This window comes from Scomber japonicus, chromosome 2 (genome assembly GCF_027409825.1).
Source record: "Scomber japonicus isolate fScoJap1 chromosome 2, fScoJap1.pri, whole genome shotgun sequence".
Classification (NCBI taxonomy): Eukaryota; Metazoa; Chordata; class Actinopteri; order Scombriformes; family Scombridae; genus Scomber; species Scomber japonicus.
In genome coordinates, this window is record NC_070579.1 from 25,853,513 (window position 1) to 25,870,041 (window position 16,529).

The 16,529-nt window shown below is 38.3% G+C and overlaps 1 protein-coding gene across 1 annotated transcript in view; it reads left to right on the forward strand.

Moving 5' to 3' along the window:
- LOC128364649 (sphingosine kinase 1-like) overlaps positions 1-16,529 on the forward strand; it is a 35,321-nt gene that overhangs the window by 9,154 nt on the left and 9,638 nt on the right. Inside the window, exon 2 of the mRNA XM_053325221.1 lies at positions 7,367-7,516. Coding sequence (XP_053181196.1) covers positions 7,367-7,516 — 150 coding nt within the window. The remainder of the gene's footprint in view (positions 1-7,366; positions 7,517-16,529) is intronic.

Genomic DNA, 16,529 nt, shown 5'->3' on the forward strand with positions numbered 1-16,529 from the left:
TGCAGTTTTGTTTACTGCATGCATGTTTTTATTTAAAACTGACAGAAGTTAACATACAGTTGAGCAAAATGCATTGATTAAGCATTTGAGCTGCAGTTCCCATTCAAAGAAAACTTAACACTGAACACTAAATTAGTGGTGATGTAACCAGCAGACTTGTGTAAAGTTTGTGCTTTGGAGTTTGTTTTTATGCAGTAGTCTAACCTCCCCTCCCTCATCTGACCCTGTGGACTAAAATATCCACATGACACATCATTTCTTTAACAGCTAACAGCTCATCCACCTCTGTATATCAGAGATTTACATACAACTATTTGACAGACAGTGTAGGATGATTTTAATAAAAACCTCAATGTCATAAACTCTCAGCTTTTCTTAATATAGACCTATTGCTGGCTAACCACCAGCACCTCCTCCTCCTCTTCCTCCTCCTCCTTCCACACCCTTTGTGGTCTGGCTCAGCAGAAGTCTGCTAGCGTGCTGGAGCAGCCTCCTATCTTTGATTTACTCATGGTGTTATGGACACAAGTTATCACCTCACTGTACCTAAATGTTATTGCAGTGAGGTGCATGAAGGTGAGATGGGATGATGGTGAGGTGAGATTTAAAGATGCAATCTGTGATGGAGTTGTGAACAAACAAACAAACAGGTAGTCCCACCACCAAAATACAATATACAAGACTGGAAATTATATCATTCTCAAATTGATCTGATCAAATTGGACCTTAATGCAGGTTTTTAATGTTTTCTGGTACACTGAAAGGTTCACATCAGTACAGATTTACATTTTCATTCATGATAATGTCACACAGGAAGTCAGATCCTTTAATCATATTTGAATAAACCTGTAAATTAAATGGTACAAATGACTACTGATTGTATTATTAATTTGACTAACTCAATGACTTAGTGACATTAATTATTGTGGTAAAAATATATTCATCTTAAAGTTTTTGGTCTTTTGATGCTGTAAATGGTCTTTCAGTCTAGGTAAATATAAATACATATAAATAAGAAGGCATGTTTAATCACATGATCAAAACCAAAAATATATCCTTACATAATGTAAAAAGTGACACATGGTCTAAATCAGCTTGCACTTCAGTCTGGATCGAAGTCTTGCTCTGTGATGCATGTTACAGTGAATGCTTTGACATTTGATATATAAGATCACCAGTAGCAGAAAGGAACATCTATAATCGTGATGGATACACCCCAGTCATTGTTCTGTCTCTCTGGATTTCCATCGTGAGGTTACAGCTGGTATGTAGCTAACTACAGTACTCTGTTGAAGCTCGGTTTAGAGGTTGAACATTACGCAGCTATCAGATGACAATCTCATATCTGCTGAAGCTGAAACTAGAGGACGACATGGGCATAGCATAGAGTCGTCCCGCAATAGTATAGGTCATGTCATTTAGTATGTGTAATTGCTGTTTATTATTGTGCTTGGCCTTAGACTTAGAGACTAGTAGCTGACTCTTCAGATGGCCTGGGACAAAACTCAAATTTATTAGATTGCAGTTGGACCTATCTGTCATAATACAGGTGGCAGGAAGAGAATAAGTACCAGGTCAAATACATGTTAATCCATTAATCCCTTAACTATGGAAATGGGATTCCCTGCTAATGGGTGTTTAGAGCCCACATCACATCACCACTGAGCAATAGGCAGAAATATAAGAGTGGTCCTTAGTGACTAGGTGGACAAAAACATACTTTCAGTACCCATTTACTGCAAAGTTTGAGCTAACGTAGGAAAAAATTGCAGCACTGGATCATTTTCTTATTCATTTTCAGTCTAATGTCCTGTGCAGACTGAGAGAAACTGACTAGGAAACTAAGGGAGTGACACTGCTACAGACAGTAAACAGTAAACATGTCAGTCAGCACACCAGATGAGCTTTTTAGCCACAATAGTAACATAAATGTTGGTTGGTCCACCGCTTTGGTCCCAACATAAATAATCTCATCAACTATTGTGTGGATTGTCATACAATTTGAAACAGTTATCAAAGCCAGGCCAAATCTTCAATACTTTTGTTTTTGAGTAAATGCTTTGCGTTTAGTGCTGATTAGCAAATGTTAGCATACTAACATGCTAAACTAAGACAGTTAACATCAAACCTATTAAACATCAGTATATTAGTGTGGTTATTGTCAGCATGTTAGCATGTTGACGTTAGCTGTAACTCCTCTTGTTTACTGACTTAGTAATGGTTTGTTCCCACTGGGTCTCACAGTTAAGCAACAAATCAGCAGAAGAACTAGTTCTCAATAGTGACATCCTGTATATACTGTACAGTTTGTGTGTCTGTAACTGATTCAAACATACATCTGTAGTCTGTAGTTTTATGTGTGTTGCATAGATGTTGTGTTTTTTTTTTTAATGTATGCTGACATGAAGCAGGACACGTTGCCATCCTTTTCACAAACTAAAACACACATCTAAGTACAAGGCAAACAAACATGTCCTGATGTCTCTTCTCTCTATTTAAATCCCTAATGAGATAAAATCTGGAGGGGTCCCATCTGAGTGTGTAGTTCATGCCGGCTGAGCCGTCTGTTAGGCTCAGCTAAGCGTGACGGCAGTCTGGTGCTTTTGCAGTTTTAATAGAGATTGTTTCTCCGTTCCTTAATCACAGTTTAATGCTTGGTCAGGCTTCACTGCGGAAAGGAGCAAGACACCCGTAACAACTGACATATGCACATAATGAGTCAGTGTGAGTCGTCAAGCAATGACGACACTTTTGATAGAAAGATTGACCATGTAAGGTCATGGATAGTTTTATCTGTTTAAATAATGAATGTGCAATATGCTGACTAATGGTGACATGTTTCATTTCAATTATCTGGGCAGCCTAAATACAAACAATTAAAATATTAAAGAAAATGATTCTATTTTATATGTTGAAAAAATATAAAAACACACATTTAATACCTGTTTTATGGTGCTGTTTTTTGCACTCAAAGGAAAATTAGGAGAAGCGTTGAAGTTGTAGCTCAGGGAAACTGGCACATGGCTGAGTGGATGGGAGAGTTGTCAGACACAACTAAGAAAGTTGTCTATTCTCAGGCTCTATATGCACCCAGATTGCTATTATAAGGAACCTTGGCGGAAAATGTGTTTTTTCCGGCTTTAGGGTTTTTCCCTTTCATTTAGGCTGTTATTTCCTATGGCGAATATGTCAGTAGTGATTATTCCATTAAGATCTGGGACAGTTCCCATGCTCTGGGTTTGAAGAGAGCGTTTGAGACGTCTGTAATCACTGATCAAGTGAATGTAGTTGAGATGCAGAGCGGAGCGTTTGTTGCAGTTGTTGTTGTTTTTCATCTTTTTCGTTTTTTGGCTGCTGTTTGTGATGATGATGATAATGATGATGATGATGATGATGATGATGAAGGAGTTTGCTTCTTAAACTACAGTAGTGTCATTCATTTCATCACTTTATTTAACACAGTAACAAGCTTTTGTTCCTTAAATGATTTGTTTGGATGACTCCAATCTCCAGACTCAGTCATAACTGTTTACTGAAGTTTTATGTCAATTAGCAGATTACATAAATATACATGAATAGAATGAAGTCACTACAGGAATTAGTGAAAATAAGTGTCTAAATAAAATAAACAACATATATTATCATTTGACAATCAGGGCTACACCCATCCCTATACAAACAAACCAGACACATTATCTGCTGTCATAACCCACCAGTCTTTATTTGAAGAAGAATAACCCGTATTCGCTTAAAACATCCATCACAGAAAGTCCAGCCTGGTAGATGATGTATAATTATAGATGTGGGGGAGGTTTGTAAAATAGATTTTCTCTACGTTTGTGATGATTTTAGTATGTTTTATTAGACGCGTGTCAGACTTTGGCTCCATGCCACAATGCGACTGCGACTGAGCTAATGATAGAGGAGGAAACCCAGAGCGTGGACAGACAGAGACGAGGAGATAGATAGAGCCGTCTGGAATGCTATGAGAAGGGAGGGGTGGCACACAGGAAGTGGCATGGGGTTGGATTTAGCCAACAAGGTCTGCGTGGGTGTTGGGGGCACTAAGACAGCAAGGTCAGGGCCTTTCAGTGCCAGCTGTCATGCCCGCTGATTCATGAGGCCACTTATTTGGCCTCAAGAGTCCAGTCTCTCCAGTCTCCACAGTAATACTCATCCTACAGAGAGAGCAGCTGGGCATATGAGCAATGCAAGAAAATGTAAATTTCAGTTCTTTAGTGGAACTGCAATGATTAGTTGATAAATATACTGTCAGTCAATGTAAATATAATTGAAAACTAGTCATTTTTCCAAGCAATTGTTAGTTACAGCCCTATTCTGCACTTCTTACTGCTGCGTGACTTGCTGCAGTGCGATATTTCAGAAGTAGTAATGCTCCGAGTGCTCTCATGCTCCTGTTTTGATTTATATACTCATTCTTTGATATGTAGTAGCAATGATATGTAGTAATGTAGAAAATTAATCATCAGCAATTTTGATAATAAAATAATCATTTTAGTAATATTTTAAGGAAAAATGGCAAATATTTTCTTCTCAAATGTGAGAATTTGAAGCTTTTTTGTGTCATACATGCTGTTATTTGATATTTTATAGACAAACTGTATTATTGATCATGAAAATAATCATCAGTAGCAGCCCTAACATGTTCTGGATTCTGGATTTTCACCCACTGCTGGCTTGGTTTAGAAATTTTTCGCTCATGTTTAAAGCATTATGCAGCCAGACAATTAGCTACTGTGCCTAATTAACTGAGTGTGATGAAGATGATATCAGCTTTTCAGTTACATTCAGAGTTATGAGGAAACAGAAAGCCTGTCGGATTGAGGAGTTTACAACAGGACAGAAAGACAGAGGGAAAAGTGCAATAAGGTGTTTTTTTACATGCTTAACTGCATCCTTTTAGTTTCTGGAAGTGCGGTATCCACTAAAATTGAACCTGCCAATTATGCTTGTGAGCCAGTTAGATGCGCTGATCCCTGGAGCTTCTGCACTTCAGTTATTCCACCGATTGTTACTTATTCATCAACTGCCAGACTTGTTTGTATGGTTTGCCTCCCTCCATGCTCACAGGGTTATGATCACAGGCCAAAAAATCCATTGTTTGTGTGTGTTTGTTGACAAGACGTGATATAGAAAACAGTCTTACTGGAGCGTGTCGTTTCTTTCACAGAGAGGATTTTGTGTACCTATTTGTAAATTTATCCCACAGCTGCACTGTGTCCAATGTGGCTGATAGCTTCCTGTAACATTTTTCTCTATTTTCAGTTGATTTTTTCCCCCACCTGAGCTTTTAGAAAAACATGTCTCTAAAGGAGAGGGGGAAAGAGGAGGCGATGAATAAGCAGTTAGATCCAAATTTGATCAGACAAGCAACAGGTGGGAAAAGAATTTCAGTACTTAGAGATTCATGATGTGATGTGATTTAACATTTGAGATACTGAACAGTTTTATCCTCATGCTATGACCTCCATCACATTTCTGTCTCGTTTTACTTGTATCTCACACACATCCTAATTGAATATTTTGGCAAAACACAGTCTTATACTTGCAGCACTCAATTAATACTCTGCAGGCACTGTGGGACACAAGGCCAAAACCAGCTCTCCCAGATCCTCCCTCCCTTCAGCCTCACGCTGTGCCTCTGAGAGACTGTAATCTTTAAAGTGTTTAAAAAGATTCAGGATCTCTGTTTGTTAGATCTTTGAAACCCTGCATAACCCTCTGAAATCTGTTTGATCCTCAACATATTTTTCACATCAACCCTGCAGTTAAAATTTCACCAAAGAGACGGCCGCCTTGTTCATCTTCAGATGCAAGCAGAATTAGTTTTGTGTATGTGTGTACGTGTGTGTGTGTGTGTGTGTGTGTGTGTGTGTGTGTGTGTGTGTACGTGTGTGTGTGTGTGTGTACGTGTGTACGGTGTATAACTGACCATCTTTGTTATTGCTTCTATCCAGTCCACATCAGATTAGATGAAACCACAGCAGGGTTATTACAGTAGCAAACATGATATAATGTTCTGTAGTTAATAATAACTCTGAGAATTATGCAACACATAAATTAATATATTGGAAAAAAAGATCACATTTATCTCACAGAAAATATACTAAATAAACAGAAACAGGGTTTTCATTAATAGATATACAGGATGATGTGATCACACAGTCTGATGTTGGAGAAGATATACACGGATGTTTCATGGAATAATCAATTCACATTATTAGTGTAATTGTGCAGAACACCCAGCAGTACGTCTTCTCCTCCCAAAGTGCACCAGTCTTGTTCTGTGTTCCTTCCTTTCAAAGAATAGAAATAAATTAAATATTTTAGCACCAACAATCGTTGTACACCTTCTGCTTTACAGTAGTCTTCGTTGCCAAAGTCTGTTAGGAGAGATAAGGGTGTCTCCTACCAGATATACCAGTACACACAGATCACCCATGTATACCTGTCTGACTCTGTTCTCTGTAGAAATATTCAGTGCAGTCACTCTGTCCATTGCTTGTTTTTACTCCTCAAACAACACTATAAAACCTGATTATTATTGACTTTCTGTAGAAACAGAATTTACTTAAACATCATGTAAACAGGCCTGGAATCAGTAATTAGTACACCACCTTAATTGGATAACCTGATTCTTAATCTACTTAGCGCTACAACGCAGTTTGTTGCCAACAACTCAAGTAATCACCACCTATTTTGATAATTGATTAATCGTTAAGACTAAACTGAATAATTGTGGGTTGTTGACTGTCAGTTGGGACAAAAAAAGACAAGGATGTAATCTTTTTTTTTTTACCATTGTCAGACCAAATAACTAATTGATTTATCAAGAAAATAATCAGATGAATCTATAATAAAAAATAACAGGGTGCATATTGGTTGTCCAGCAAAAAAAAAGTCTCATCACAGTTAAAACCAAATCTAACCCTTTGCTACAAAACATAAAAATGCTAAAATATCCCTCATAGTTGTTGATGCAGCAATGTGTTACTGGATAGTGGACAAGCAACCTTTTTATTATACCAACTGCATGCAAATTTTAGTTGATAGTAATAAGTTTAGTTAATTAAATGTCAACATGCTGTACTGGTTAACCATGTTTCCTGTGTGCATGTAAAAAATGTAATGACTCACTAACATGCAGCGTGTTGACTGTTCACTAATGTGAGGTGTGATAGTCATTTGCCACGCTATGTTTGAATTACTGCTGATTAAAATGTTTCAAAGATTAGTCAACTTGTTTTAAGAATCTACTTTTAAAATGTGACTCGATGACTTATTTGATCAGTGCGTCTTTCCTGTTGTCGTAGCTGTCAATCATCACTGTGCTTTTTCTATGCAGGTGTGTTGATGAGGAAGTTGTCTCGTCCGTGCCGCATGATGCTGCTGGTGAATCCACAGAGCGGGAAGGGACAGGCTCTCACTCTCTATAACAACCACATCCAGCGAATGCTCAACGAGGCTGGGGTCCAACACACACTCGTCATCACTGGTGAGTTGGAGACGCAAGAATACATCACACACACATACTGTACACAGCATAAGAATATACACATTACTGTTCATCATTATAGAAGAGTCTGAAGTAGATACAACAGAAGACATCTAGGGACATCACTTTGGGCTTTGAGAAATGAAGATCGACATTTTTCACCATTTTCTAAGATTTTATCAACCAAACAGCTTATTTATAATTTATAAATAATCATCATTTATTCATATTATTGATGAAATGAAAGTCATCATTAGTTAGTCAACAACAAAACAAAATCCAATTATTTTGTTTTTGGCAAAATGTAAATGACAATTCTCTGGTTCAGTTTCACTTGCCTTTAATTTTGATCTGATGCAGCAATGAATGCGTTGGCTACAGTAGTGATGTACTGATACCTGTATCAGATATCAGATATGGGTCTGATACTCAAACTAAAATAGCTGAATCAGGTATTGGTGACAATGGGCTGATCTGTTATCCGTTATTCCCTTTAATTCCATACATGCTCAAGTGTCTTTGAGCACGATATTTAATCCCTTCTTGGACTGCAGCCTGGAAAGAAACTCGTCATAATAAATGAATAAATAAATAAATATATGTTAATCTTGGGATTTTGCATCTCTTGGTTTATTGATTGAGTTGCTTGATTGCCAAACGCAATAAATAAACCTTGAATGACAGAAAATATTTTTACATGCACTGGCACACACACACACACGTGCATCACACAAACGAAAATCACACACAGTATGGATCCCTTTTGATTGTAATCACGCTGTAATCATGTCATCATAATTATTCTTAAAAGCATTTTCAAAACTTTTCAAAACAGTCTCTCTGAAATTACTTTCCCACATGTAATATCAATGGATGATCACACAAGGGCACACACACACACACACACACACACACACACACACACACACACACACACACACACACACACACAATCATATAGTACACTGAACTCAACAAACTTCCCAGTAACAACATCAACACCTCCTTCCACATCCCTGTTTCTCTCTCTCTCTCTCTGTCCCAGTACCCCTCCACTAGTTTAAATCCTCTGCGTGTTTTTTAATGCTGTCACCAACATTATGCTGATCAACTGCCTCTGACCCACATGCATGCAGAGCTGTTACATAATAAAAATGTGTACACACAGTCAGACACACATATGGATAAAAACACATCCATGATAAACACACACATTCACAGAAAAGCCCCCTTTTCCACGATTAGATTTGATATAATCTTGTGTTTATAGTCATCAGTGTAATCTACTCTGGATGGTAATGATTACACAGCAGTGCTTACTCACATATATAGTATGAGGACAGATAGACTCCACAGCAGATGTGCTATAGATGCTTTCAGCCTGATTGTTACAGTTATTCTGTTGAGTTTTCCCTCATCTGTCATTTTGATATCCTCCCTCTGTCTGGGGCTGGTTACAAATCAGTGCAGCGTCACATAACAGACAAAAAGTATGTCTTTCATCGCAGTGGGAGGTGCACAGAGAGAGAAAAGAGGGCAGGCAGAAGGAGAGAAGCACAGTGAAGAAGAAAGACAGTAATCCTTGCACATGCAGCTCTGGTGCTGTGCTGAAAATACGGAAAACACATACTCTACACACTCAAAAGAGAGATTTGTGTGAGACACACTTTTGACAAGTTAATCTTGGAGAATATACAACAATAGATTTAATTCCCAAATCTGCATCACTGAAAGACAGAAACAGAAACTACTGACACAGAAATTTGGATACAATATCTTTGACTCGTAGATTTCTGAGATAAATCTTTCACTCTAATCTAAAGTTTTAAACCTTGAACAAACCTCAGTAAAAGAGCATTAAACATTTTGGTTTACATGCAGTCTAGTAATTCCTCAAGAAACCTCACTGATAGCCACATAATAAAAAGCAATCCCACATACACATAATCTTCTTTTATTGATAAATGTTTATTAGATTTGTTGGGTTTGTTTAATAAAGCCAAGCATAAATCTTTTAAAAGTTGTATCCTAACCCTATCTAATAAGGCGTCATTTTTAAGGGGTGTAGAAGCCAATAACATAATATTGACTGATAACATAATAACGGCCGATAACGTTATAAATGTGCCCGTTTTTTAATGTAACAAGACAATAATGTAATAACTTTCCAATAACGTAATAAAAGCCCTGAACCAATGACGTTATAACTTTTGGCTGATAATGTACAGTAATACGTTAGGGTTATAACGTTATGACGTAATAACTTAATAACTAAAGAAAGGGCAAATTTATTACGTTATTGGCTGTTATTACGTTATCGATTGTTATTGTGTTATCGGCTGTTATTACGTTATAGGCTGTTATTGCATTATTGGCTTCTACAAGGGTTTTTCTTTTTTTTTTTTTTTTTTAAGATTTTGTTGGCATAGACACCTTTATTTATCAGTAGACCGAGAGGAAACATAGGAGAGAGAGGGGGGTGTGACATGCAGCAAAGGACCTCCGATCGGGATTCGAACCGGGGTCGGCTGCGTATATGGCATGCGCTCTAACCACTCGACCACCTGCGCGCCCTACAAGGGTTTTTCTAATGCTTAGCCATTGATAATAACTTGGAGGTTGTGAAAAATCTCTTTTTCACCTCTTCCAGCGTAATTTGTCTTTTTAAGTCTTAAATTTGCCATTTGACCACATCTGGAAAAATGTGGTAGATCATTTGAGCTATTTGATAAAAAAATAAAATAAAATAAAATGTACTTGTGTTTATTAATGGTTATCAAGGGTTGTTATTAATGGTTATTGATGTTAAGAATATCGTTACTCTTTATACTTTCAGGGATTATTCCAAAGGGGATTTTCAGAATGTGGCAACCAAAATGTGATCATTAACACTTTAAATGATTTGTTAGTCACAGCTTTTTAACATTTTATAAAAGGTGCCTTATTGGGAAGGGGTACTGAAAAGATTTTACTCTATAGCAAACATTACACACAGAAAGCTCTGTATGAACAGCTGTTTGCATATTTTTCATATTTTAGATCCATTCGTGAGCAGTCTGGGAGTATTTAGACTCCACAGTTGAAGTAAAATGAATTAGTAAAATGAAAACCTCTGTGAGAGAGCACCTGATGAAACACACTGTACAGGAGGACAGATGGAGAGATGGTACTGTAGCTGCTGTTAAAGCTGATTAAATGATCAAACATAAAATGATGTTATGAACTGCTGGAAACCTGAAACTACATGAGTTCTTCTGCTTTTAATGAGCTGGACTTCTTCAGTGTTCAGACTGCAATGCTCATGTTTTAACAATTTGGGATCACACGCTGCTTTTTGGCAGGTGTTTCTACATCTGTTTCCAAGTGTAGCATCACTTTGTTTTAGAAAAGGGACATAATCAAGCTGTTACTGCATTTACTGAATAATGTAGTAAGCAGTGCCAGTGCGTAAAACTTTAATCTGAGTGATGCTGTGGTAAAAATGCAAAAGCAGGCACTTCTGATTTAAACATTGTAGACTGACTATTAATTCCTGATGTCAGATATTGAAACTGTATCACCCACATAAATCATGACAAAAACACTGTTTCCAAAAGTATGTGTCAGACCTGAGCATATATTTCAATTGTAACAGCACATAACAACAGAGTTAGCTTTTGATGCTAACTCTTGGCCCTGGAGTAATGCTTGGTTACCACTGCAGGTAGTGAGCAAGTTAGCCAGACATGCTAATGTTTTCAGATTACTTTAAAGAACACAGACACTCTATTTAATCCATTAATCACTCTTTTGCATTTGGTCTTTGTTCTTGGAAAGGCAATTTAAAAAAGCTACTACAGTACTATCCCTCTCACTGGTATCCTTTATGCACTTTCTAAGCTATGTTGCTATGTTGCTATGTTTGGCAATTGGCAGAAGGTTTTACTGAACAGACAACTGGGACACACACAATTTGACCGGCGAAAAATGTGTTTTATTCTATGTTTCGCTACAAACAATATGTTTTTCAGCATCTGTTCCTGTGTATATTGTGCATCGTTGGCATCTGTGTGAGCTGTATCGCTGGAAGTCTCTTGTATGCGGTTGCTAACAAAAGTGGACAGACTCATTATTGGATCCTTGGCTGTGTGGCAGTTGTGGGCGCTGCCAGGGGTGCAGGATAGATGAAGGATGACTGCACTGCTGGGGGCATCCTGCGCAGAGAGAGAGAGAGAGAGAGAGAGAGAGAGAGAGGGAGAGTGTGTGTTTTGTGTGTTTGTTAGTGAGTTTCTGCATGTGTCTTTGTGGCAGTTAAGACGGCACACTAATTCCTCTCAGGCAGTCTCCATCGTTGCTCAGGCATCTAAGATGTCTGTCAGCCAGTGTTAATTAAACGACAGCAACATGCTCGTCTTCCTTTCGTGCTCAGTCTCATCTGCAAAACACATTACAAATATTTGTCAGAGAAGGCAAACAACCCTTGAACCTCCTGCTCTGTCTTTTTCTTTGAGTTGTTTGTTCTGTCTTTCATGGCAACAATTCATATGCTTTCTTAAAATGTCTTGGCTCATTTAACAAGGTACTGTACATACTGTGATGATGCTGTACATACTGTGCCGTGGCCCATGTGAGGATGTGAAGACAATTACTGCATGGACTCTAGGAAAGGACGTGGCTCTTGGAAGCATCCAGGATCTTACAGTATAAGAAAATGAAAGTCATTAATTAATATATCAGTTTATCCTGTTAAAGCAGAATCTTACTGTAAAAACACACAAAAAATCCAAAAGACAAAACATTCAGAATTTCTAGTTGTCTGTGGATGGAGAAGTTGCTCACTACTGCTCTATTTCTGTGTAAAAGTTATGGTTTGTTACTTCATGTGGGTGGATTCAGGCAAATCTGGCCCAAAATACCTTTTTTATGAGGCCTCCCGCATATTTAGATTTCATTTTTACATCTGGCCCACAATTTAATTTTTGGTTTTTAATTTTGGTTTCCCAAAATTTTATTTTATTTTTTAGCAAGGTTGCAGCATTGGACCATAATCACTCTGTCTTAATGTCACATTAACATGTAATAGCTGAGCCAAGCTGTGTAATTTACCCTAAGGACTACTTTGACAGCTTTGACTAACAGCTGTTAAAGTTTACTGTGGTGCACCTGACCACAAAATGAGTTTTTCTTAACCTAAAAATAGTTTCAAGTGAGGTGGACAAGTGATTCCCTGTGAAGTCTAAATACTTCCTGTCTCATCTATAAGGAAATGCTCTGCAGTAATACAGATTTCCAAGTCACTTATGGATTTTGAGAGCTGCCCCTATAGGCCCAGGGTTTTTCCACCATCACTCTGTGACCCAAAGGGAATCATTTCCAGGATTTGCTTGTTTAATGTGGTTTTTACCGCTTTTGTGTAATTGCAGCTTGGTGAACTGTAAATATACTTTAGATTGAAACTTATCTTGATTATCACACAGTTTAGGTATTTTTTCCACTGACAGACCACAAAAGTCTTGTTAGCTGATTCTTCCATGGTTTGGGCTTCACAAGGGCATCGTCAGAACAGGAAGAGTCTGTCTGGCCTTCGGCAAAACCCATTCAAGTCCCTCTCTCTCTGGATCTGTGATGTGTGAGAGGAAAACCACTAAAAAAAACACATCATCAGTCATTCAGTGTTAGGACAGCAGGGTGTAAGTAGCCTCCTTTGGAGATGTTTACAGTGTGCGGAGCAGCATGAATATTAGAATATAAGATTTATGAAGCTACTTTTTATCTCTGCTACAGTAAACAGATTAAGACTCCACTTGTGTTTGTGTGTCGAGGGGTGTTGAGCGAAGCTGTGGAAACATGTACACAACCACAGCCTGTGCACAATGCAGTCAGACAAGGGCTGCAACTAACAGTTTGGTTGTTTGGCCTATAAAATATCAGAAAATGTAGAAGCATGTTGATCACTTTTTATCAAACCAGAACATTTGTGAAGCTGTAACCAGAGGATTTAGATATTTGTTTCTTTAAAATAAAATGGCTCAAAACAATTTATTGATTATCCAAATAGTAAACTAACTAACTAATAAATAAAGTGACTGTTGCAGCTTTATGTGAGGCATTTTCTTTTGCTATAAATTATGTAAACATGCCAAATACAGCCAGTCCAGGTGTGTTTAATGGCACCTGATGTCCAGCTTGATATCCAACTATATACTTTTTAAGATTCCTTTAAAGAGCGCAACATCTCCTCTGCCACTTCTCGCTCATCAGTATAGATGTGTCAACGTGGAGGTGTTTACGTCACAGTATTATGTGTATTAAGTTTTTAGCATGTTAGCATGCCTTAGCAAGCATTGTGTGCTTGGGAGTTGGGAGTGGGTCTTCACAGTTAAAAGACTCAACAACTGTTTGAGGTTTCTGATTTCTCTAATCCAACTTCAGTTTTAACTGCAGTTCAGTGTCATTTGTTAAAGACAGTCTCGTCTTCATTTGTAAGAGGAAACAGTTAGGGACATACCTAGAAAACCACACGTCAAAAATAATAATTAAGTATGTCAATGTAACACACCTCAGGCGCTGTGTGTGTGTGTGTGTGTGTGTGTGTGTGTGTGTGTGTGTGTGTGTGTGTGTGTGTGTGTGTGTGTGTGTGTGTGTGTGTGTGTGTGTGTGTGTGTGTGTGTGGCTACACCCTCAGCCTCCTCCCAGCAGCTGAGTTAGCTGTCACAGTGTTTATAATGTTTCCTTCTGAACCAATGCACACACACACACTCAATAAGCAGCGCTATTTAACTGTCATCATCTGCTGTCGTTTTGGTGGAAGAGCACTGCAGCTAGACTGTGTTGCTTGAAGAGAGCTGCAGTCAGGATGTGTGTGACAGCAGGGTGGAGGTTCATCTGGAGACAAGGTCAGCACAAGGACAGAGCTCAGCACCTCAGATGCACTCACCTACACCGCCTCGATGGAAGCATTTAAATCTGTCAACTCATTAGAAGCCAACGAAGCTTTTATTATGGTTTACACTCAAGGAGCTTTTAAATATGTGCATCTATTGCATAATGTTACTGTTGGGATATGGCTAGCAGTTATTTTAATTCTTAATTAATTTCAGCTCTGGTTTAACACAATACTCATACTCATATGTTAAAGTTCAGGTTTCTCTCCATGTGTGTCCTACACACTGAGAGATAGGGACAAGAGAAAGCATTTTACAGTTCAGTTTGTCAAATTCATTGGATTTTATACCAAAATGATTTTAGTGCTTAACTGATTTTATGTGTCCTTTTATGTGTCCTGCTACAGCTCAGCAGGGAACACAAACTAAGAGAATTTGTTATGAATAAAACAACACTTTTAAGAAGTCCTCTTTATTTAGACTTTCTGACTGTTTATTTTGTCCTCACTTCTTCTGGGAGGGGATCTCTTGCAGCCAGTATAGACAGAAGGAGGAATGATTACAGTGACCGTAAGAGTCAGTGTACTCCATTAGACGTGCTTGTCAGATAGTGGAATAGGCTAGGGCGGGTGTTAGGCCATTTTTATAACTTTTTTCCGAAACCAATGATCCAATGTTCACACCCATGTGAAACCAGAGATTAGTGAGCTGTGTGTAGTTGAGAAAGTCATGAGGGTTTTAGGTCTCTAGATCTCCTCTTTACATACCTGCCATAACCATTACAGTCACGTTTAATGTGAACAGCTGAGTGCAACCTTATGAACGTCGTCCAGGAGAGACATGCTGTTATTCTCAAATTGAAATAATATTAAGTCTCCCTTCACATGTAGCCATTTAGGACAACTGTAAACACATTTGATTTTGTACATCATACAAACTAGTTCTGATTGACCCCAATATGACTTAAACTCTGAGATGTGCGTACATGGTGCTGCTGCTACTTTTTCTACATGAACTCAACATTTACTCTTAGATCAAAAGCCACATGAGAAGCATACCTGTACTTTTATCTATTCTCATTAAGATAAAGTGATTCATTTATTGGGAGGTTGCAGATTACTCATCTTTGTAAACTTCTGAGGAAATTTCCTTAGACATGTCCTGTGACTAGAGGCCAGTAATAAAGCAGAGACCTGCATAACTGTAATGAGTTTACAATCCATTGACTCAACCCATAGGGACAAAACTCAGCTGGACAAAACTACAGCTCTCCTCTCCTCTCCTCTCCTCTCCTCCTCTCTGCAACCGCAGCTATAAAAGTCATTACAAGCACTGTGTAACTTATATCCATCCCTACGTCTCTGATATTTGGTTTTCCGTTTCCTCCCCTTCGTTCTACCCCTTCGTTTTGCGTTTATCAGTTTAACTGGAAGCAGAGTTGCATACTAAAAATTGGTGTCAGCCTCTTCTTCCACCACTGCAGTGTCCCTGCGCTGCTGTGTCGCTCATTTGGGCCCTTCAGTCCTTTTTAGTGTACAGCCTCTGCATAGATAAGGAAATGTGACGTGACTGGACTGATAAGAAGAAATCGATTCCTTCATTCTGCAGAGTTTAGGCCTAGAAATAAGATCCCTCTCCAGAGGACTCTGGGTGTGTGTGTGTGTGTGTGTGTGTGTGTGTGTGTGTGTGTGAGAGAGAGAGAGAGAGAGAGAGAGAGAGAGAGAGAGAGAGAGAGAGAAAGAGAGCGAGAGAGAGATAAGTATAATGGGAGCATTAAAGTACAGAGGAAGGTAGTTACATGCATGAGACACAAAAGAGGACATCTTATTTGTCAGGTCCCTGCAGGCTCAGGTCTGAAAATTGTGAAGTGAAATGTATCTGTGAACTTTTAAGCGGATTTCAAAAATAATGATTAGATATCAACTTAAATGTGGAATATTACATTTTAGATTTAGAAGTTGCATGATGAATTGGAAAGAGTCCTGACATCTGCAAACAGAAAAGCTTGTTTGACATTTGTGCAAATGTAATTATTTCCCTTATTGCTGAGAATTGGAGGAGAGGATTGATGCCAGTCTCATATCTGTCAGGTAAATGATGTTTAATCCGTACAAACATCATAAAAAGGCCAGTAAAATCGACAGATTGTC